Source organism: Eleginops maclovinus, chromosome 9 (assembly GCF_036324505.1).
Source record: "Eleginops maclovinus isolate JMC-PN-2008 ecotype Puerto Natales chromosome 9, JC_Emac_rtc_rv5, whole genome shotgun sequence".
NCBI lineage: Eukaryota > Metazoa > Chordata > Actinopteri > Perciformes > Eleginopidae > Eleginops > Eleginops maclovinus.
Genome location: NC_086357.1, coordinates 8,482,366 through 8,506,560, shown reverse-complemented (window position 1 = coordinate 8,506,560; position 24,195 = coordinate 8,482,366). Strand labels below are relative to the sequence as shown.

At 39.6% G+C, this 24,195-nt stretch overlaps 1 protein-coding gene across 1 annotated transcript in view; it reads right to left on the bottom strand.

Annotated features, from left to right (window-relative positions):
* gmds (GDP-mannose 4,6-dehydratase) overlaps window positions 1-24,195 on the bottom strand; it is a 159,918-nt gene that overhangs the window by 18,489 nt on the left and 117,234 nt on the right. Inside the window, exons 8-9 of the mRNA XM_063890629.1 lie at window positions 17,602-17,720; window positions 14,850-14,946 (exon numbers count right to left, since the gene is read on the bottom strand). Of these exons, the coding sequence (XP_063746699.1) occupies window positions 14,850-14,946; window positions 17,602-17,720 (216 nt within the window). The remainder of the gene's footprint in view (window positions 1-14,849; window positions 14,947-17,601; window positions 17,721-24,195) is intronic.

Below are 24,195 nucleotides of genomic sequence, written 5' to 3'. Positions count from 1 at the left end.
CGGCCAGGGTTTTTATAGTATCAATTACAGCTAACTTAAAAGACTCAGCTCAATTAAACAGTACATCACAGCAGAGCCAAGATTCTGCCCCTGAGAGCCCAACCTCTCAACTTAGGCTAGTGCATGTCGATTGAATTATTTGTTACCTAAAGAGTGGGAAATATGGTTCATTAGCCTGCAAGGAAATAGACAACCATACGCAAGATTTATCAAAAAAGAGCCTGAATCCTTTGTTAAAATCAAATTAACAACTATGTTTATAATGGGAGATTGAACAATATAAGGCGTTTGTTGTAATTAAAAACTTAGTAGTGATATCTTTTATTCAATATTATAGTAATTTTGAGACTTGTTTCACTGCATGTGATTCTGCAACAGACCAGTACGACTTCCTCTCAACATCATTTCTTTTTTTTTTTACAGTAGGGGAAGACGGACATTTCATCCTCCCCTGACATATTCAAATCCTTATAGGTTAGCGATGACGCAACATCCTCGGGCTGGTTTGCATGCCGTTGATATCAGTGACGCTCGGCTCTCCTTTAGAATCCGTGTTCCCTGTAGATAAGCTCGCTCTCACTTTCATATTTTCTTGAAATATTACACACAATAAAGGTCAAGAGAGAAAATAAACTATTCAAATGAAGATGAAAACTACGCAAGAGGTGGAAGACCTGAAAACAAAGAGGCCGTGATTTTTATCCTGATGTAATTTATATCACTGATAATAGTGTACTAGAATAAAGAGAATTATTTATAATTTTAGCAATTTGGGTCTTATTTGATCTAATGGATTGTTTTTAGTTTATCTGCCACATGGGAAAACCAAGTCGCTTCCCCCATGACTCAACTTATTATCCCCCAGGTAAAAATGTCTTTTAAACTCCTAAAATGGGATCAAAAGAAAACAAGTTCAAAGATCCTTTCTGTGAAATTTCTAAAGATTAATTGGGTAAATCATTTCTTTTAGGTCAAAAATTGTGCCTTATTTTCTTGGCTTTTGTTAGACTTTTGCAAATGTATCATGATTTCACAATATTTGTTGTGTTTGTAGGCTTTCTTTTTAATGCAATGATTCTTAATGCACTGTTAAAAAAGGCAGGGTTGTAAACATATTTCAATGTAGTGGTAGTCTGAAATGTACCTCTGTGTGTGTGCGTACATCTCATGCTTCCAAGCGGCAGCGCTGTGGCTGACCACAGGAAGTTCTAATCAGCAGCACGGCCTAGCTGCTACCTTCCCTTTCCCCTTGTGACCTCCCCCCCACCCCTCTAGCTCCACAATAGAGATACCAGGATCACATTACAGACTCTGAGGGTTAAGGGTCAATCCCATTTTTCAGCCATCTCCGTCCCTTTTTCCCCTTACAGATCCTTTCCCAGGGGTTAAAGCCTCCCGTCACCTAAATTCACATCAGTTCACGCGTGGCGAGGGAGTGGTATCCGTCGGAAACCCTCTGTCTTCTCTCCCACACTAACCCCCCGTTTTAGGGTCCCCTTGACAGACAGTTCTGTGATCCCAGGGACCACTCACACAAAGAGTTGGACATGGTTAAAAACATGTTTAAAACACTGCTGGCCTCTTTGTGTCATTGTGTTGGTGTGTCTCTGTTACACCACAGTTAAAGTCTTTATTCTAGAGCTGCGGAGGATCAGGTTACTTGGAGGTAAAGCTTAGCCTGTGATGACCTGTTAAGGAAACCAACCACTTCACAATAATAATGCAAAGTAGGAGGATATATTTTGGATACCCTGGGTTTCAGAAGTAAAGGTTTCATCAGTATAGGAAGTTAAACTGTTCACTGAAAATGTAAGATCATTGAGAGCCTTTTGTACATGGTTGTTACTGTACTACTGTTTCTGAAAAATGTAACATTTAAAGAACTTTACTTTAAAAGGAAAAGCAACAGAAGGACTGACTTTGTGGATTGTATGTGCCGTTGGTAGCATAGACAGGCGACATGGATATAATTATTGATAACTATAAGACAAAGTATAAAGTACCTGAAACTGCATTTGTGGAAACCTGATAAAACGTACAGCAGATTCAGGCTAAATCAGCTTAATTTGGGGCTCTGAGTTGATGTAAAATACATCAACTATTGCTGGTTCTGTTTACAATTCCAACGACAAAAGGTCTGAATCTACATCTTTGGTTCAAGCCTGATTGACTTCCTCTCCAATAGTGTCAGAGGCACATGGAGGATAAGATATTAAGCCTAACCAAGAAAATAAAAGTAACATTCTAATGAGAATGACACCATGTTCCTGGAGTCAAGAAGTAGTTATTTCTACGCAACTGTTTTATTGAGCTTTAAGTTGTATTTCGGAAACTATATGGAACATTCAATCTGCTAGCCAAGTTCACCAAGTTTCATGAAAATTGTGCCAGTAGTTTTATGTAATACTACATTAAGACAAAGAAATTAACCAACAAACCAAGCCACAAACATAACCTCCTGGCAGTAAAAGGTTAAAAATGATGGTCATGAACTCGCCGTAAGCTATGAATTGCGAGTATAATTTGAATCCGACGTTGACAACAATGGTAAAAAATACTCCTACCACTTTGCAACATGTGGCAGATGAAAAGTGAAAGTGAAACATTCAAACAAGCCACTTAATATGATGTACACAGAGCAGTGTTTAAATCATAGCTTCTATTCTGAAGACAGAACCACACCCTAACCTAACATGAGCACTGTACGAGCTCGACACAAATCTGCTTTTGATCATCCGGTGGTTCCTGGAGACATTATACCTTTTAATTACAGTTTTACTCTCAATCAAACAAGAAAGCCAGAGCTTAGTGTCACTGAAACTGACAGGTGATCATTTACTCACAATTACTGTACAAGCTTTTACACACACAACTGTATTAGACACACAACCCCTACATTTTACAAGATGCTTACTTAGACTTACCCTTATTGATATTTACAGCGAACTTGCTTCTGTGTTTTGTTTTCAACATTTGAATATAAAGGATATTACTATCTCTTCAATGTATTTGTTATATATTCTGTAAAGTGTTTCAATTATAGATATTGGGTTTGTAATTATTGTTATTTCACCAAATGTCACTTAAATAAAGCAGCATTGAATTTAACCAACTAGAGACAGAAGGACTGAGGAAATGAGCAGACAGTGACCTCATCAGTTAAAGGGGCCCTACTATGCTTTTTGGGGTTTCCCCTTCCTGTACTGTGTTGTATAAGTTTGTGTGCATGTAAATGGTCTGCAAGTCTAAAATCTTAAAGCTCCCTCCAGAGGGAGTTTCTCTCCCACGCACTCCCCCCTGACTGAAACGCCTCTATTGGACTCCTTTATTTTACTTCCGTAACAAAGTGACATCACTATGCAATTCCCTCATACTTCTATTGGCTGGCACTCCAAGTTGGATGGGATATCTTTATGCGGTTTACCAATCACAACTGTGCTGGCAAGCTAACCAATCAGAGCAGACTGGGCTCTGGCTTCAGACAGAGGGTCATAAGAGGTGCTGCAGCACAGGCAGTATGAGAAAAATAAAGACCTTTTTGAACATTAAAGCATGTAAACATGTCACAGTAGAAGCACAAAATACAAATATGAACCCAAAAATTAGTATAATATGTCCTCTTTAATTAGGCCTATGGGAATATGATTATAGCCATGACAATAATATAGCCAAACAGTAAGGTTTTATTAGGGAACAGTAGATACACCTCTAAAGGAACTGCTTTTAGACTTAAATAGGTGATTTGTAGGAAGAAAGGATATCAAAATTAATTTCTGTCACAACATGTTCAATTAAACACTCCATTCAGTCAGTGATGTTTCTCTTTTATTAATACAAAGCAGGAAAGCTGTAATGTTGGGTATACTTTAGAAATTCTGAGAAAATGTAGTTGTTTCAATATTGAGGGACAAAGGGCGAACACCTTTTTTTTAATTCCATAGTACTGAGAGTACCTAGATCTAAACAAGGTAGATCTAGACTGCTATTTATTTTATTGCAAGCTTTTGGGTCTTGATTTAATAAAAAATCATATTCAAATATTTATTGAAACTGGCTGATATGCCCCAATAGACAAAATTAATCTATGAGTGAAAATGTGCGATAACTGCTGCAACTGTTTCTTTTATTGTTCTCCATCATTTTCCATCCAAAGCAGCAGAAAGCCCCACTGTCAGCGACATTTCCAAAGAGCAGATTTCCAGGTAAAGGAAAAGTGAATGGCTTTACTCCAACCATCTTGGAAAAGGACACCCTATTCCTCCCTAATATACGGAAACCTTTTGAAATAATGCTAATATTTCATGCTTCCTTTGTGTTTAAGTATCATGGACCTCTGCCAATCAGCCAAACTCAGCACTGATAGCCATTATGTGTGCCAAGTGCCATAAATTCAGCCGGCGGAGCTCGATAAAGCTTGTTCAATGTATAAATCTTGCTGCTCATAAAAGCCTTTTGCTCCTTTATGTCTGTCTGGTGTTCAAACATTCACCTCAATCCATCAACGCTGCAAACTGCTGTCAGAACACTAAGGCCTCTCCTAACTTCACATTTCCCCTTATCACTGGCTGCTATTCAAAGGAATCTGAGGAATCCTGGGGCTCAGTCTGTTCGCCAACACCCAATACGACATGGTGAAACACAGACACATGCTGCTTTTTAAACGCAGACTAATTTCTGACACATAAATCGCACACAATTGATCACAGATGCTGGTGCTAACTACTGCGGCTGAGAAACAAGTGTGGAGTAAAACAACATAATTGACAATGATGTGTGAACCTGAGCTTTGGGACGATGTTTTGCATGGTAATAAAATCATAAAATGGCTCAAAGCCGACCGCTAACTCTTCTTGTTTTAAGACCTATAGTACGATATAGGAACTCCACCCAGTGGAATGGGCTGAGTTTGCTGCCTCAGCACTTCTCCATCCAAAGGGTTGCGGTTCAGTGAGAGGTCTCGCTGCCTCGGCCCCGAGATGAAGCACCTCAGAGAGCCAGCAGTCCTAACTGGCTTCCACCGCCGGCCTCTGACTGACACCACTGCACTGCCAGAGACATAAAGCAAGATAATAATAGCTACTCCTTCTTCCATATTCTATACCTACCAGACAGGCACACAACCAAATCCAAATGGCATGATAAAAAGGTAATTACCTCAGTCTACAGCCTAACCAGAATCAGATTTGAGTTCAGTTCCACATATTTAGTGGGTCATTATCTTGGCAGGTCATTGACTCTTATTGATGTATTTTGTGACAGCATTGTAATAAAAGTGAAAAAGTCCCATTTAAAAGGAACATTTTATGTATTTAGGACCAAGTTGTTAGTTTTGTGCTTTAGTTACATGTTTTTTGATTTATAAAAAAGAGCTTTAGAAGCCAGAAGACATGACTTAACCTAGTTAAAAAGTAAGGTCGATACGATCAAAAATGTTCATCCTTTAGAAGTAGTGCGATCTACAATGGAAAGAGTAAAGAAGCATCACCACATAACGACAGACGGCAGGGTTTGCCATAAAAGTCTGTCAGCTGAAGCTGAACCTCTTGATTCACCCTTAAACTCAATTAATTACAATATACGCTGTAACAGAACTGTCTACTGCATTATATAAATGTGTGTTCACCACCAACGCAAATAACGAAGGTTGGATGGACCATGACGAAGCTATTCAAACTAATGCCTCTGAGCTGTATTCCAATAGTTCACTAACCAAAACCCTTCTTAACAATTTTCAAGATTTTCTCAGGCAAAGTTTCAATTAAAGACGTCACCACATAAAGGAGTGGTGTGGTTTGGGAGAATAGAGCCGAAAACCTGAATGAGCAGAAGCAAGGGTGAATGAAGGGACAGTGCGTCTCTACACACCTTTCCCATGAGTCTTCTCTCTAGATTTATTACAGAGAGGTTGACAGGTATATCATTTGAAGACAAGATGGATCCATAGAAGTATTTGGTCTGTTTTGTTCTGCAAACTCTTAAAGGGAAGCCTCAGTGTTATTTAATTGTAGATATTTTCCTTGCATTTTCACCACAGCGCTGTACCTTTACAATCAAGCTGGTGGTTAAAAGGCAATGATAACCTTAAGAAACAATGTCTTTAAATGAGAAAATATGCCTGCACTGTATATTTTTCCTGTTAAGTAAAATATTAAATAGCTAATGACGCCCATTAGCTATTTAATTAACTTGCCTATTGCGCTTTGAAAAACTCCTCAACTAAACCCTTGAAGAGAATTCCAACCTAATACTGGGAAACTCTGAAATAGTCATCATATTTCAGGCTTTATTGAAGGGCAGATATTACGCAACAAAACAGGCCAACTGTTAAAATCCTCTCTGGGGCACAGGGACAGAAGTGTATGAGTTACTGCCTGCCAGGAGCCATTATGTCAGCAGCACACACATGTGTGTGTGGGGCCATACCTGTTTTTCTCATTGTTGGATAAAGAATTTGCTGTACAGCAGGGTCTGACACTGCGGTTACTGCTTTGTACCATGTCTGTATGAGTTGTCTGCTACCTTTTTTATGATGTGCTAGAAAGTTCAGAAGGGAAAAGTAGTAATTGGTGTGAATTTAAGAAGAATTATAGGAAATCTGCCAGAAAACTAAGACACTTGACAGCAACCCCAACAGAGCTTGCCTCGTTCTTTTTCAATCAAAGAAACTGCAATACTCATTTTGTGTGTGGAGACAGCACTACAAGGATCCAGGGAATGGATTTATGAGGTCTTGACCGCCTGCATAAAGTCAAATGAAACCCAACACCAGCTCTGTTTCTTCAGTGAGGCCTGAGAACCAAGCACCTCCGGTCTACTGCTGCAAAATATACAACTGATTCTAAAGTTGTCAGTTTGCCTCAACCAAACTCCTTAAACAGAGTCTGTAACCAACTCCTCCATCCTCTTTTCACCATTGGAATAAGGGGGGCTTTGTCAGACCGGGTTTTAATTTTCGGAAACCAACTGTTTGAAAAGCACAGTCCCTTCACTCGAGAAATACTTTCCCAAGCTCTTTTTCAAAATCTAATTCTTCCCCAAACTTTTTTCTGTCAACTTTTAGATGTAAAAGTGAGCGCAACACCATAAATGCCTTTAGGAAAGGTTCTCTTACAATGAGTAACGTTTTCTTAGTTTTAATGACTTTAAAATCATTCAACAGATAAAAAAACGCTATTTCTAAGTGTCACAATGTGGAACAGTAACAAAAATGTGCTTTCCAATGTAGACGGACAATTACTTGTACAAGCACATCCCTCACCTTCAGGTCCCGAGTTGTCCATTGTGGGATTTTTTATGATGATGCTTCTTCTGCTACATGGTGATCATATTTATTTTCCCTTTGGTAAAACTTTAGTCACCTTACTTTCTTTCATTTGGTTTCCTCGAGTTTCAGTTTTTCCAATTGGCTGAATAATGCTTTGGGTTTTTAATTTGTGTCTTTAGAGAGGCACTTGTAACTTGGTGTTTTTATAGTGATATACAAATTAAGATCAAAAGTATATTTTTTTGCCATTTCCTAAAAAAACTATGTATAGACTCATAAAAAAGCAATCCATCTTAATTATGATTTATGACCCGTAGTGCATGGCCTTGTACTGTATGTGTCTGCAGAGATCATGCAGCTTTCCTGTAAAAACTGAGTGAATTGAATCCAAACGTTGTTGTTTAAACATTAATCTCTACAGTTAGTGTATATACAGAGATATAGGAATGGGGTTTCACAATACCGGATGACGACTTGACGTAAAAAAATAGCCCTTTCCACATTCTATGACAACATCCCATATATATTATGTCTCAGCTTGTAGTAACACTTCATTGAAGCGATACGATGCTTACACTGAATGCATTACATTAACCTCCATGTCATCATGGCGGCACCATAACATCATGTGGAAATGTTCAAGCTATAATGTGATTTGTACACATTTGTCATTTTATATGTATTTTCTAGTTTTATTTGACACTTTTTATACCTCTCGAGTCCTGAGACATTCACTTAGAATTCCAAACAAAGTGTTCCTCTGAATACCTGCACCAAGATATTTAAAGTGAAGCTATAATTCAGCCTTCCAGACTTACCAAAAATACAAGTGCTGCACTTCAGGTTTGATGTCCAGAGAGAGCCCTTTTCTGTAGCTTTGCATAATAACAGGAATATTAAACAAACACTCAGATTTTTTGTAAACTGCAATCGTTTTAAATAAGTGTTCACACAAAATTACAGAACATATAGTTTTCAGCCTCTCAAAATATGGAGATTTCCCACTTTTCTCTTTTATTTTTTTAGTACTGAAACAAATATATTTGGGGTAAGGACTGGCAAAACCTGACATTTAACTTAGAATCTTGGATTAACAATTGCTTATATTTACTGATATTTTCTATACCATACGAATAATGGAGAACAATATTGGTAGATTAATCAATAAAGAACAAAATTGTGAGATGCAGCCATAAAGGAATTGCATAGCAATTTGGTTTGGGTAATGTCTGTAAGGACTCGAGGCCTGGAACCCACTTTGAAATGGCTCTAATTGGTGTTCCAATAACCCCCTGATGCAAACTAGTTTTCTGGCAGGTTAGCAAGGTTTCATTTTTATAACCACCGTAGCTCACTTCCCTGTCTGTGTGAGCAATCAAAGGACGCTCTATGAGACACATGAGATCACTACCAGAATTAGTGGAGGCAGGTCACAACACTGCATCACAAAAGCCACCAGGAATGCATTCAACATCACACACCTATGATCTCTAACAGTGACAAGAGTATACCAGGGTGGGATTATTCTTAAAACGCAATAAACCTTGACAGTACAAAACATAATTTAGTAACCGGATCAGCCAGGTATGTCTTTGTGACTTAGATGGAATCAACAGGTGGGTTTACTCTGCTTGCCAACAGTTATAAGCAGTTACCGCAACATTCGCCGTCTTTATTCTCCTGTATCACTGGAACCATTGTATGAGCTGCTCATCCAATGACGACAGGACCGATGACGTACACGACTATGCAGCAGAGAGTGTTTCTGGCCAATACGTTAAGCACATCTCAACGACACCCAACCGGGGCAAGAAGGAAGTTTAGAATCAAGAACTTTGTACATGCACACGCACAGACAGGCGGTTGACAGATGCCATGCCGTGACATGTGGTTTGTCAACATGGCTATTTTTAGGGGATGATGTTGGAGCTTTTGATTTCTAAACTGCAGTCTTAATAAAAAAAAAAAACAGGCCAGGCCACTCCTGTGAACATTTGAATCAACCCATCTTTTGCTATGCATCATTACATGTCAGTTTCTGTGATGTTTTAAGAGCTTCTGTTATTGTATTGCATTCTCTTAGCTGTTTGTAATTGCAATTGAGTCATTACTGCTACTGATGATAAAGAAATATATTATTCAGAGAGCTCGACTGTCAATAAATAATGAACAAAGCAGTGCTAAGTAGTGGGAACTTGGACTGACAGAGTATCAGGATGTTGCTTTGGGACATTGCATAGATAAGAAGATTTGTTTGATCAGTGTCTTCCTCTCTTTGCATGAAGACCAAGATAAACCTTAACCTGTAATGTCAAACTCTTTATTAGGTAATGTCTGTTTATGTGTATTCAGCACACCCTCAGTCACACAGGCTGGTGCAGCAGCAGCAGTTTTGGTATGTAGCACTCCAGCTTTCACACTTTTTGTACAGTGCAAGAATAAACTTGCTTGTTTGAAACAAAAGTATCCTCAGTCAGCTATTGAAAGTACATGACTTCACTGCATGAAATGCTGGTATGTGACTATAACAAAGCATTATTAACATTTGTTGATTATGATACTTGGGAACCTCTAATGGGGAATCCTCTCCTTCAATCCAAACACAACACAGAGATTAAAATCCTTCAATTCTTGCCACTGTTAACTGTACCATGTTGCAACCGGAATGTGAGCACTATTAGTTGATTAATTGACAGGCGGAAAATTAAAAAAAAAACGATTTTGACAATCGATTAATATTTGGAGTAGTAGTACAGTAAAAGATAAGATAGCAGTCTAGTTAAAGCAGAGGTGCCTCTGGCTAGCCCACCGCATATCTTCCAAGAAAGTGATAGCTTGTAGATGGAAATCTGTCCAAACTTTCCAACCTGTCAATTAACAAGGATTACTGCTAGATTGTATTGATAAAGATAGCGTGGAACACTTGGGAGGTATGTGACAAGCTGAAACTGAAAACTGTTCATGTTGATGGCACTCTATTGACCTGCCTGGAGACGTGCCAGTTTGTTCCTTGGCACTGCTGAGGTGCAGTTGAGCAAGGTATCGCACCCCAAACTGCATCAGGGGACTGTATTGTAGTTGCGCACTGCTTTAACAATTGGATTTAAAATTTCTGAATACACTTGTCAACGGATCTTCTACGTTCCTTTTTATAATTCAAAAATAAACGATTGGAACAAGAACAAAATCATTAGTTTCAGTCCTACAATAATCAGAGTTGGTTTCTACCATCGGTCCTGCTGAAGGATAGATGACATTGTCAATTTTGGTCTACAGCAGAGGGAGTAATTGATAAACGGGACAACTGTCTGTTTGCTTTTACTTATAGGTATATAATCTCCCCCGGAAGGGCATTGCTGTGCTGCCGACCAATGCCTGCTACATCACTGTGACTGAGACACAGTAATAAGGGCCAAAAGTGCTGTATGAGGTGTGCTGTAAAAATGACACTGGAAGGGTAATGCAAAACACAAATGGAATAGTGAGTGAAAAGACAGATTGAGAGACAACTTCCCATTTACCACTGCTTCTCTTCCTCCTCTGAATGAGAGGTTGGACAGAAACCACAGCGCTGTCACTCAACTAGCAGCAGTGTATCCCCTACAGCGACAGATGAACTTGAAAGTATGACAGCGAGGCTGCGTTAGCATGGACACGCACAAATGTTTACATGCACATAGACTCGCACCAATGTAAATATGTGAGCATAAATATAATCACAACAGTTCAAAATGTGACTACATTGCTTCCAATACTGACAAACAAATTGGAAGCAGCAATAAATATTTCAGGTTTAAGTGTAAACAAAGGGAAAAAAAAGAAACATCTGCAGGTTTTGTCAATCCTATGACACAAGGTGTTGGGTAAATCCCCAATAATTGCATTTCACCTTTCTTTTTTATCAATTCTGTGCCAAATCAAACTATTATATTGGATAGAATATGATCTTTGAGAAAATAAAGGGAATCTAAGACTTAATGTATTGGGGGATTGGGGGGGTGGTGAAAGTGCATTTTTTTCTATTTTTGAAAAAAATGTCAAGCAAGCTGGGTCCTCACATGTTGCGCAAATGGCAATTGTCGGTGTAAAATGCATTCTCACTTATTGGCAATAATCCCTTTGGTTATTAGGAGAGGTGGTGCCTAGTTAAAGCTTGCAGAAGGCATGACCTCACATAGACTACACCGCTGTTACAAAGGCAGTTCAAGATTTTGGCAGAAAAACAGCCAGGTCTTTGCCGGTCTTTCAATTGGTCAGACGATATCAGCGCTTGCCCTTGGTTGTCACTTCTGTTGGTGTTATTTTTTGTTGTAATCAATGGTTTTTCGATACATAAAAATGTGATAAACACGCCCAGTGATCCGTTTAATATTTGATTAGAAAGATTTTGAGTACCGAACATATAGCCGATCAAGTAATGTCTGGATAACTGATGCTGTGCATGTAAAGTAGGGTCCCCACTTTCTTTCCAGCAAATTTGTTCTTGATTTTCTTTGTCAAAAGTATGGCAACACTAATATCACTAGTGTATAACTATTACAAACTAATCCATCTATTACACTGTACTGACACACCTAATCAAATATATACATTTTCATTTGTAGCATGGTTTATCTCCCAACAAGGTCTAAACACAACCGTGAGAACCAGATCAAGGAAACCACCTGATCACACTTGAAATATTGAAAGCCATGGACACGGTGCTGCATGTCACCTAGCAACCAAAACGAAAAGTAACTATTAGGGCATAATAGCTCATGACTCACCTTCGCAAAGACTCAGGCGGAGGCCACTCACCTGAGCCAAACCTCCGTGCTGGCAGAAACCCACAGGCTGACGTGTGATGACTGACAGCTCTGCAAAAGCAAATGCAATGGAAACATGCAGCAGCCATGACAGTTGGAGCAGTTTGAAACTTTCCTGAAGCGTAATTCCAAACAACCCTGACAGCTTCAAACCACACATATTTTGCTTTAACAAATGACTTTAGCTGAGGGAAGTGGCGGTCCCTATATTTTCAACCAGCATGTTTCACATCCATCAAATAGCTTCCGTAACCAAAGTGAAACTCGCTGTCATTTCTGCAGCCTCGAAGCGTTGTGTCCCAAATAAACACAGACAAGTGCACAGTTATACACAAATAAACACACACACTTGCGCCACATGTGAAGCACACCTGCATATGTAACCCCCCTCTCAACCCACCCTGGTTGCTTGCCCCTGTCCCAAGGGGCTGGGGAGATAAATGAGCTCATGTCAGACACATACACTGACAGAGATGATGATGAATTACATATATATTAGCACACAGCCTGAGGACTTATTCCTCCTGCACACAGGCTCCAAATTCCCATGCACCCAAACAGAAAACAACAACCAAAGAGTCTGAGTCAGCTGGATTCTTAATGCACGCACGTACACACACTCTTAATGACAGGTATTTCCACTTCAGGAGACACACAATGCTGAGCTGTGAGCCCGGTGCCAGCTACTTCCTGTCTGAATAGGTCAGAGGTTAAACACTCTTCAGTCTCTTTAACTCCTAGCACAGGAATAAAGAGACAGTGAGACAGAGTGGAGGAGTGGCTGAACAGTTTCCCTCTTCTTATCCCGAAATCTTTACCTTTGTTTTCGATGAGATTCACATGTTCAAATAGTAGAACCTGCAGGTTAATCTACCATTGAAAACAGGAAAGTAAAATGCACACTCAGACATAAATCTTTGAAGCATTGAGACGGAAGAGTTGATTTAAAAAAAAAATTCTAGAAAATATTTGCTGGTTTCAGGTTCTCCAATGCAAGTATTTCCTGCTTTTGTTTTTTTTTAATGTATTTTTTCCGTAAATTGAATCCACTTTGGTTGTGTGACCTATTTGGATAGTCTGAACTTGTGATTGGCAACCATCTGAAGCATCTTTATATGTTTTTATTTTCATTAGTGATGCTAAACAGTTTAACCTTAAAGTTGAAACAATAACATACTTCCTAATGTCCAAGCCCCGGTACCTGGGCAGCCAGCTCTACCAACCTTACTTGGCCCAAAAGGAGCCATTTTTGTTTGAAGATAACCATGTCGTTTCTCCAAAACAAAGTGCTGATTTTGGATTTGAAGTTTTATTTCGAATTGTTCTATGCCGGCCTCAACAATATGTGCAGTAAACAATGCTTTGTTGGACTACATGGACAAACCAATTATTGGAAATTATTTTGCCTTCAAACATTCTTTTAGCTTTATCAAGTCTGTAAGTGGATGTTGCAAGTTGTTTAAGCTCTATTATTGTACCAATTTGCCCAATAGGGTAGCGCGCCATTACACGGTATACTATATATTAAAAAAGCTCTTGAAAAATATACAGAACTTTTCCCTTGCTGATATGTAAGCACTGGCGGATTTGAATAGTGTATGGAGTACAACTCATTGCGGATGCAGGGTTAAGACCATGAATGAATGAGCCCGACACGCACAAAGCAACAGGCCCAGGTGTGAGACCAGTACTTCCATCTCCTCAGCAGTCAGTCAGCAGGGCCTCCTCGCTAATCCTCTGCCATCAATCAACTGCATCTCGGCTCTAATCTCGCCATGCCAAAGCTCAGCAGAGGCTTTAAACTGAGAAGCTGACGGCTAATCTCGACCACAACACCCCAGGGTAACTCTACACCCTCCCAAGGGGAGCAGCCACAATACCCCTGGGCCACAGCGATGAGAGAAAGACCTCCCAAATATCACAGAAACTTCACACCTAAGGAAAGATGGAGGGATAATAGGATTGCTCTTTTTTTTAGGGTACAGGCAGCGCATCTTTTTCTCCTATTCTTTCAAAGCAGAATCCAGTCATGAGAATTGCATCATCAGCTCATCATCAAATACACTTCCCCTCATACGTAAAGAACAGAGTACTTGCCTGAATATTTGTATTTTTTCAGCACAAACTGGCAGGATGCTGCCTCCATTACTCTTAAAGAGGCAAACTGGCCTGTTTCCAGCTGTTTAAAAGCATACAGTAAGCACCCTGAGGCGGTCAACTGGGCCCAGTACAGCTGATAAGTGTCCTCTATGGTCCCAGACACAATGACCGGCGATCAGATACACGCATAGAAAACATGAAAAATTCAAGTTAAGGTCAGTTATATGGAACGTGCTGCGCTGAGTCATGAATTATGTACCATACAATATATGAGTTGCATATTATTATAGCAGAGCAACTTCACTCTGCAGCAATGAGTGCAGTTTCTTAATAGGGCCAGTGATTCTGATCGCACTGCACGCACAAACTAGTGTAGGAATAGAGTTGTTTTTGTTTGAAACTAATTTTCTTAGGTCGAACATGCAAATGATTAAAAAGTCAATTATGGTGTCACTCAATGAAATATCAACAACAACAAACACACACATGACTGTAAGTGTCCAGGCCACTTTGCTAGCTCTTGAAGAAAGATTTCAATGTAATAGAGGGTCATATTTACCACTTTCATTACCCAAGAATATCTTTTTAAAAACTAAATTGCTAGGGCATTTATTACGTTTTGAAAGATCTCTAAATAACATACATTTGTATACACAAACACAGGGACAACCCCGACTTACCACTTCAGTAGGACGAAAGTATTTAGGGTCCACCTTCACATGTACCACTCCTGTCTCCTGGCAACGACCAACCTCCTTCTCATCCTTCCCCTCCCACCTGGAAAGACACAAATGTTAGCGTTAAGGAAACATTTTCCCACAGCTGCCGGAGGCTTCAGCCGTCCCTTCCTCCATCTCCCTGATTATTTCTTGTGCAGTTTGTTTCTTTAACGTCCGGTCCCAGACACAACATGTCACTTGTGGGTTTTTTGAAGCCAACACAGCAGCGCCACACACCTTCATCAACATGTCAGTGTCTTCCAGGATACAAGAGGGAGGTGAATGAGAGGTGAGAAAAAGGAGGGAACTCAGATGTGGTATTGAACAGGAGACACAAGTTTTCAAAATACAACATTTTCAAACCTGGAACTCGTACTATCTATTGCTTGTTATTGCCCCATTCAGGATGAATCGGCGAGGACATGTTTTTTTTAACCTATTTTGAAATCTAACTGATTTTCGTAGTTTTCTCTGTACAAAAAAATCCTCCGATATATTTTTTCATCAACACAGGTGCCTATTTCATTTGCACAGTTGTAAAGCCTAGTGTACAAATTGTAATTGAAAGGGTTCAAATTTGCTGGATTTCAATTTTTTTCGGCAGGGTTAGTATGGATGAACGTTACCGTATTTTGTATTTGACCATAGGGTAAAATAAAATCCCTCTAAAATAATAATAATAATAATAGTATATATATACAGTGGTATGCAAAAGTTTGGGCACCCCTCTGAGATTTCATGACAATTTGCTTTTCCTTTATAATAGAAGATCACAGCAACAACATTTGTTTTCCTACAAAGATGTAGACGTTTTAGTGTTTTCCAGACCAAAATTCTTAGGGTAGCATTACATAGTTTTATTATAATAAAATAAAATGCAAAAAATGGGATGTGCAAAAGTTTGGGCACCCTTATAAATAGCATTCATTTCAACACCTGTACGGATTTATAGCTGACAGGTTGCTGCACAAAATTGCTTTGATTAGCTCATTAGACCTTCAATTACAAAGACAGGTGGAACCAATCATGAAAAAGGCTATTTAACATAGGTAATAGCTGGCTGTGCCTGGCCTAGGTTCTTTCTTAGGGAGTGGCAAGATGGGGACCTCAAAACAACTCTCCACTGACCTGAAAGCTAAGATAATCCAACATTATAAATTAGGAGAAGGGTACAAAAAATTATCTGACAGGTTTAAACTGTCTGTCTCCACAGTCAGAAACGTAGTTGTGAAATGGAAGGCCACAGGAACAGTCCGTGTGAAGGAAAGATGTGGTAGGCCGACAAAAATAGGGGAAAGGCACAGGCGAAGGATGGTGAAAATGGTCACAGAGAAGCCACAGACCACCTCCAGAGAACTACAACAACATCTGGCTGCTGATGGTGTAGTTGTTCACCGTTCCACAATCCAGCGTACTTTGCACCAGGAAGAGCTCATTGGAAGGGTGATGTGCAAAAAGCCTTTCCTGAGTGTTAATCACAAGAAGAGTCGCATGAGGTATGCAAAAGCACATCTGGACAAGCCAGAAGCATTTTGGAACAAAATACTGTGGTCAGATGAGACCAAGATTGAGTTATTTGGTCATAACATGAACAGGTATGCATGGCGAAAAAAACACACTGCATTCAATGAAAAGAACTTGTTGCCCACTGTAAAATTTGGTGGAGGATCTATCATGTTATGGGGCTGTGTGGCTAGCACAGGTACTGGAAAACTTGTTAAAGTTGAGGGCCACATGAATTCCTTACAGTACCAGGAGATTCTTGACAAGAATGTTCTAGAGTCAGTCACAAAGTTGAAGCTACGCCGGGGTTGGATTTTTCAGCAGGACAATGATCCTAAGCACCGATCAAAATCCACCAAGGAATTCATGCAGAAGCACAGGTACAATGTTCTGGAATGGCCATCCCAGTCCCCAGACCTTAACATCATTGAAAATGTATGGATTTATTTGAAGAAGGCTGTCCATGCACGGAGGCCAAGAAACCTGACTGAACTGGAGATGTTTTGTGTGGAAAAATGGGCCAAAATACCACCTGCCAGGCTTAAGGGACTTGTCTGTGGCTACAGGAGGCGTCTACAGGCCGTTATTGCAGCAAAAGGAGGCAATACTAAATATTAATGGAATTATTTCTTAGGGGTGCCCAAATTTATGCACATGCCTATTTTTGTTTGAATGCACATAAACATGTTTCTGTTTGACCAATAAAAGTTATTTCACTACTGAGATGTTTCTGTTACCATAAGGTATAACATATGTTAAAATGAAGTTGCTGCTTCAAAAGCTCAGCAAGTGACAAACTGATGCAGTGGTTTTCCTAAGGGGTGCCCAAACTTTTGCATACCACTGTATTAACTTTTATATTTTTTATATATAGCATGTGAAGTGAATACTGTATGCACATTTATTTACGCTCATCAATTATTTTTATGTTATTTTAAGGCTTTTTTGACTGACTTTTTTAAAATGATAATCAAATCACTCGTTTATTACAGTTTATACAGTGACCTTTATTTCAAAACTCTGACTGGAGTGTTATAAAAATATTATTATGTGCTTCCTGTGATTGTTGCGACCTTCATGGAAACCTGACTCAGGGCTATTTTCCAGTAACAGAGATGTAAAAACATTTTTGGAAATGTGTGAGATAGTAGTGTGTGTGTGTGTGTGTGTGTGTGTGTGTGTGTGTGTGTGTGTGTGTGTGTGCACTTACACTATTGTCTTCCCCACATGTATGAAGGCCTTCTCCACAAACTCCCTCACGCTGTGCACCTCTCCGGTCGCTATGACGAAATCCTCTGGCTCCTCCTCTTGCAGCATCAGCCACATAGCCTGTAAGCGACAGAAAGATGGGGGAAGAGAGGTTAAACCTCTGAGAGATCATAAAGACAGTTCGGCGCTCCAAACTGGACCCTGCCCAACTCGGTCCTGACAGACAGGAAGTGAACCTGCGACCTCTAAGCGGGGTATTCACTCGTACCTCTGTCCTGACGTCACAGCACGGGCTCATGGGACAAATAGCGTGGGAACGGAGGACAGAACACTCCCATAGGCCCACTTTGCTGCTGGCACACACAAATACGCATGTGTCCATGAATGCACATGCACCTATGCACGCGCACACAACCGCACTGGTCAAAACCACTTAAAATGACTGCAAAAGGAGATGATAAACGTTCAGAAATAAAACTAAGTAAAGTATTCAGTCCTGACTAGTGTTCACTATTTCTGACTCCACGGTGCAGGCAGTATTATCATTAGCCTATAAAACCCAGTGAAAGCTGATAGTTTGAATCCCTCAATAGACCCAGCACTATATTAAACAGCCAGCGAGGGCGTCTGTGCGTGGTTCCATAATATTTATGGTGAACCAGAGCCAGCAGGTCGGAGCTGCCGACCTCTGGCATGTCTAGCCTGATTAGAAAAGACTCAAAGGGGACACAAAGACAGATGGATAGACGGACAAATGCTCACATTGCACACACACTGACAAACGGAATCAGGACACAAGCATAGACATGTTTATAGTGCTGTATACAGTAATGGTGGGTATAATTTAGATTTTGATTGGCTCTGATTATTTATTCCAGGTTCAGATTCTTGGTTAACTTTTTGTGCTAGAAAAAAAATCTTAAGTATGTTTGGATTCCATAATTCATATTCATTAAATCTGCAGACAACTCAATTCACAAGTAACATATTCTGCCATTGCTGCTTATCTATATTTAACAATGTGTAAAATAAGTCCTTGTGACTTCATCCATTGGATGGAGACTTTTTTTAAAGCCCCATACTTGGCATTGTTGCCGTTGCTATATTGGCTTTGTAACAAAGTGACACGAGAGATTGGAGTTAAGAATAACCTACTGCCGAACAAAACATTATTTGGCGACCAATATCTTACAATACCCTGTCATGAAGTGAAAGGGTTAAAGTTGTAAGACAAATCATGGAAAACACCCAAACCAGACATGATAGCCTCACCCTAAATCACATAGTATTTGATTTCTCTATTTTACTCTCAATGTACATCATAACTAGTAGTGTTCTGCTCTGGTACATAGATGTGTTCAGCCACACACAGTTGCTATCTGTTCTACAGCAGAAGTGGATGGGTGGTTTCCTATCCGTCTCTAAAATGTAACTTAAACACTTTGCCTGTTCCGCTCTCAGAGGATCTCATCAGAGCAGTTTATATCTTCTTGGATTTGTATTGAATGGTGTGTGTGTTTGTGTGTGTGTTCCATACAGCCAAATCAGGATGTTTTATTTGATACATTTGGACAAGGCAGAGACTCGCTGTCTCCCTCTGCACATTTAGCATTCTGCGTTCCCTGTGCAGTAGTATTTATAGGTGTGTCTTTAGCAGATACACAATAAAAATTGAAAAAAAAACTAAATTCCCAGGAGCAGCTCTTTCAAGATTCAATGTTCATTAAATGTTCACCTCACAAAAATATAACATAAAGAGTGCATTCTTTTATTCCCACTGGAGCATAAGTATACTGTAAATGCTCAAAAATATGTGTACAAAAGATTTTGATCCATCTAAAATGTATCTATCTTTAGATTTAAATAGCATAAGAAGAACACTTTTCATGACAGTTGAAAGTAACAGTGTGTCTTCTTTTTATTAGGAAAAACAGAATATTTAATGTCATTCTGGCCTGACAGTTGGACTAGATAGAGGGTTAGAGGTCCAATAAAATCTAAGGAAATAGTCTTCTGGGGACCATGAATTTCTAGTTCAGTTTTTATGGCACTATAACTGACACACACGTTTTGTAAAAAGTTGACATTTCACATGTTGATGTAAATGTTCATCCTCAGTGGAGCAGGCTGCAATTATGCATCGGGGCTCATGAAAAGAGATTATTTTTTTCTCCAATATTATGGCATTTATAAGACGTGCACTGAAGAACTGAATGTTCTGATTGAGGTGTTGTATAATCACAAGCCTGCTGTGAAACACTCTCTCTCTCTCACAAACACACACACCGATCAACACACACACCAGGGGCAGTTGGAATGCTCCTCCTTGGGGAGGCGAGGCCATCCTATCTCAGGATCGTTCAGGGTCAACTGACCGCTCAACACTGATGGCTCCCCTGAGCCTGACCCCTCACCCGCCGGCCCCTGATGAACACACCAGATTCTCACACTGCTACATGAGCCAATAATAGCACCTTGTGTATGACTGACAGCTGAACAAACGAATCGGAGCGTGTCCAATTTTCCACGAAGAGAGCGCCTTCAGAATCTGTGTTTCCAATTGTTTCCACATTTTGTGCTTGTTAAACTGACAGGAGAAATTAAATATTCTAGAATATCATGTGCATCTTTGCATGGTTTTGTGTGCAAAAGATAAACAAAACAAGGTCCCACTTGTAGAAAATCAGCTTAAATAATATTAGAGGTGTAAAACTGTAGACCTTCAATAAAAACGCACATGAAAAAGCAATCAGCATTTAATGTAAACTAAAGCCTGTTACTAGTTCTAAGACAGCAGCTGGTTAGTGCAATGACAGAATTACAGTACAAAAACATTATGTATATACCAACAATGATACTAATCGGCTTGAAATTGGATAATTGATTCAACTTTTCATACGTTTTTCAATGTTCAAAAATGGGTAAATTGGTTTGACATTGTTTGCATTTCCTTTGCAATATCTCATTTCAAATGGAAAATCTTTGGGATTTGGACTTTTGTTCGGGAAAAAAACAAGCACATTTTGGACAACTCTTAACAATTCTTTAGGCTGTTTTATAGATCCATTAATCAAAATGAGTACAAATATTACCTGCAACTTGACATATTCCTATGTCATGTTTAAGCAAACAATACACCATCGATGTAACCTAAGATTTAATTCGGACCTTCACATTCTGCCATTTCTAAATAACTTAACCCCCCCTTCTCGATGTAAGCCGGATTAATCAGCTGTAAAATTTAAAACCCTCACAACTACACTGTAATGCTGTTTTGATCATCCTGACTGGCTGATTATTTGAACTTGTAATGAAGCTTTAGGACTGAGTGATGAATGTGTGGCCTGGAGTAATCTGGATAGCTGTGATGATGGGATTTGGGAACGCGGCTCGGATTCTCTCGCAGCCAGAGAAAATGTTTACGGCCAGAGCTGAGTGATACGGCCTCTGCTGATTTTTAACCAGGAAATGTGATAAATAATATGATGTGTATTGGTCTGGAAATAAAATGAAATCACAAGAGACTGTGGTGCATTCTTCTCTGATTCGTTTACGGATAACAGCTAAGGGGATAATGCTGGCTTCAATGCGGGTATTCCCACATTTCATTTATTTTTTCCAAACTTTTTACATCAGCCCACGCTATTCCTCCTTTTACCTTTTGCCCCCTTTCTCTTTTCCCCTCCTTTCTCCCCCAGTCCCTCTCAGGATTGCTCTGCTTCATTAGCTATCTGATAAACAGCTCAGGGGTTCAGCCCTTCACACCAAACCCGCACCTTCCTGTTCACATGGCCACAGGATGACCCCCATCACACACTCCACACTCGACTCCGGCTCAGAGACAGATACTGACCCCTGCAACCACCCGCAACCCCTTTACCTGAAATATATTGTGACATACACACACAAGGGGAAACCTGGTGACCAAAGTTCAAATGCTATGTTTTGCGCAATGTAGAAAAACACGGTTGTGTATAATGTCTGTTGATGTTTTAAGTTACTGATGGGAAGGTTTTGAAATCTACGTTTTGGTTTACCTTTCTTTGCCATCTGTATTAAGTGTCCTATAATAAAATGTATACAGCCAACAGTTCAATTATGATGTTTGGCTAAAAGTTGTCTAAAGTCTAACAAATCGGTTCTTATTAAGGTAGAGTTGGGCAATATGAAAATAAATTAAATGGAATGTTATTAGCAGATCTGCAAGCTTTTAAACACGTTTATTGATATTTCAGATATTAAATCACTTTTTATGTTGTAATATATCCTTTGACTGACTGAACTACAAAACAGACTGATTGAAGGCATAAGATGATAATACCTTTTTTCAACAAGGTCCCAAGTTGTTAAAACACAGACACAAATATAGAATACCATTTAAACTAAATGTGTAAAATCCTACTGTATCCATCCTGGAAAGTAATAGGCTGAAAAGGTTGTCAATCAAGGAAGACTGCTTTCGATAAAACCTTGTGTCATTTTTAAATCAAAACACACTTTTAAACAGCAACCACACATCATTTGTAATGACATCAAATAGAAAAAAAGCAGTGAATCATCACAAATAAGTAAATATGAGAATGTGCATTTCAGGCTCAAACCGACAAAATGTTCATGGTTTCAGTTTTGCTGATATGTCACTTCTTTCTTTTTACCGAAAGTGAATTATATTTAATCTTTTCCATATGCCCCTGTCAGATACAGAACAGATAGAGCACAACCAAAGCTACTACGCAGCGGGAAAATCCCTGGTACAAACCAAAGGCAGTCTGCTGACTCAGAAGACTCTTGTAGGTCACACAGTTCACTCACCACTGTGATGCCATGGACTGGAAAAATGCTGTTTCAGGCTCTTAACTCTTTACTTCTTAGGCCTGAAATCTGCTCAGTTGAATATTAAAAAATGTAATTCTTTGTTAATCTCTGTAGATTGCTTCAGGTATAACAAAACAGCATCTCCAAATAACTAATGTTTTGCTCCAAGATGCCTCGGCAGGGTGGATGATTTCTGGCATACTAAACTGTCTCGCTTCCCTCCCAGCGTCCCAGGCTGTTGCGGCCCCTCGCTCCTTCCTCTCTGGCTGCCTGACTACAGCTGACATGTGGAATGGCTCACAGTAAACACTTAATGGAGCTGCCATTATGGTCGCAAAAAGCCATCAGCCCCAATCATGGCTTGCTAATGCCATTAACCCCAGGGTTTCACTAACACACACACACACACACACACACACACACACACACACACACACACACACACACACACACACACACACACACACACACACACACACACACACACACACACACACACACACACACACACACACACACACACACACACACACACACACACACACACACACACACACACACACACACACACACACACACACACACTTTCTCCTTCAATCACATATTCAAACATACAACAGAAACCACAAAAAACACTTCTGTTGATTCCAGCAAAAATAAATAACACGCTTTAAACGGGATATGTTTACATATAAACGTGCACATTGTCAGTTGGATACACTCATTTTTGCTTTCTCCTACATGTTTACATACTTTAATGTTAAAAATAACTAGATTTTTTATTCATAATGTGTGTCTAAAAATTCATCTTCTCATTTGCTGTTGTTGCTCTGTTTTAGCACTTATCTCTTTAAGCCCCACACTCAGAAAAACCAATCTGTTCTGATTGGCATGTGAGAAAAATATGGCACACCGCTGGAAATGTAATTCTCAAGCTGTGGGTGGAGAAACTCAGAAAAAAGGACTATGTGACAAAGCAAGGGAAGCCAAATGTGAATTATGAATTATTTGTTTTCTCCATGTGGCCGTCATAAAACCGACTCTGTTGGAGTGGGATTGTATAAAGTCGAAACACCAAAATAAATGTTCATTAGCACTAAAAATGAGTTTTTCCTAATATGTCCCATTCAAGTTAAGTTCAAAGTTCCAATATACTATGCAGTATGAAAGGGTATAAGCCGTCTTTCATTTCTAATCACTTAAAACCATATATGCATTTGTCTGAATGATTGCAGACATTCTACATTTTTTTAAAACTCTGGCTCTGATGTTAGCTTGAGAGTTTTGGAGAAGCTGCAGGTTCCTCTCTTCCCCACTACAGACATGGGCCAGAGTCGGCTTTTCCACATCATTAGTAGCTTAAGAGCTTCTCAGCTCTGTTCCACAACATGCTTGCGCAGCTGCCAGACAAGAATGTTAAAGCTTGAAAAATAATAAGAAAAGTGCTCTTATTTTGGCGGGACCAGAGGGAAGCCTTGAATTGGAGCAGAGACAGCTCCCGCCTGTCAACCTCACCTCATACCACTGATAACGAGATTAATGAGCTGCACTCACGACTATGATACAGCACATTCATGCATCACGGCGGGACGTCACATTTTGGGCTCGAACATGGTCTCGCTTGTGCATGTCACAAGTTGGTGTTATCAGTCGGTCTCTTCTAAACCCACATCCATCACTACTTCCTGGATACACTGGCAATCGTTTACAGCCATCTTTTACTGAGATTAGGCAAATCGTATTGAAATTACGACTCCAGAATGAGCTAGGCACCAAAACT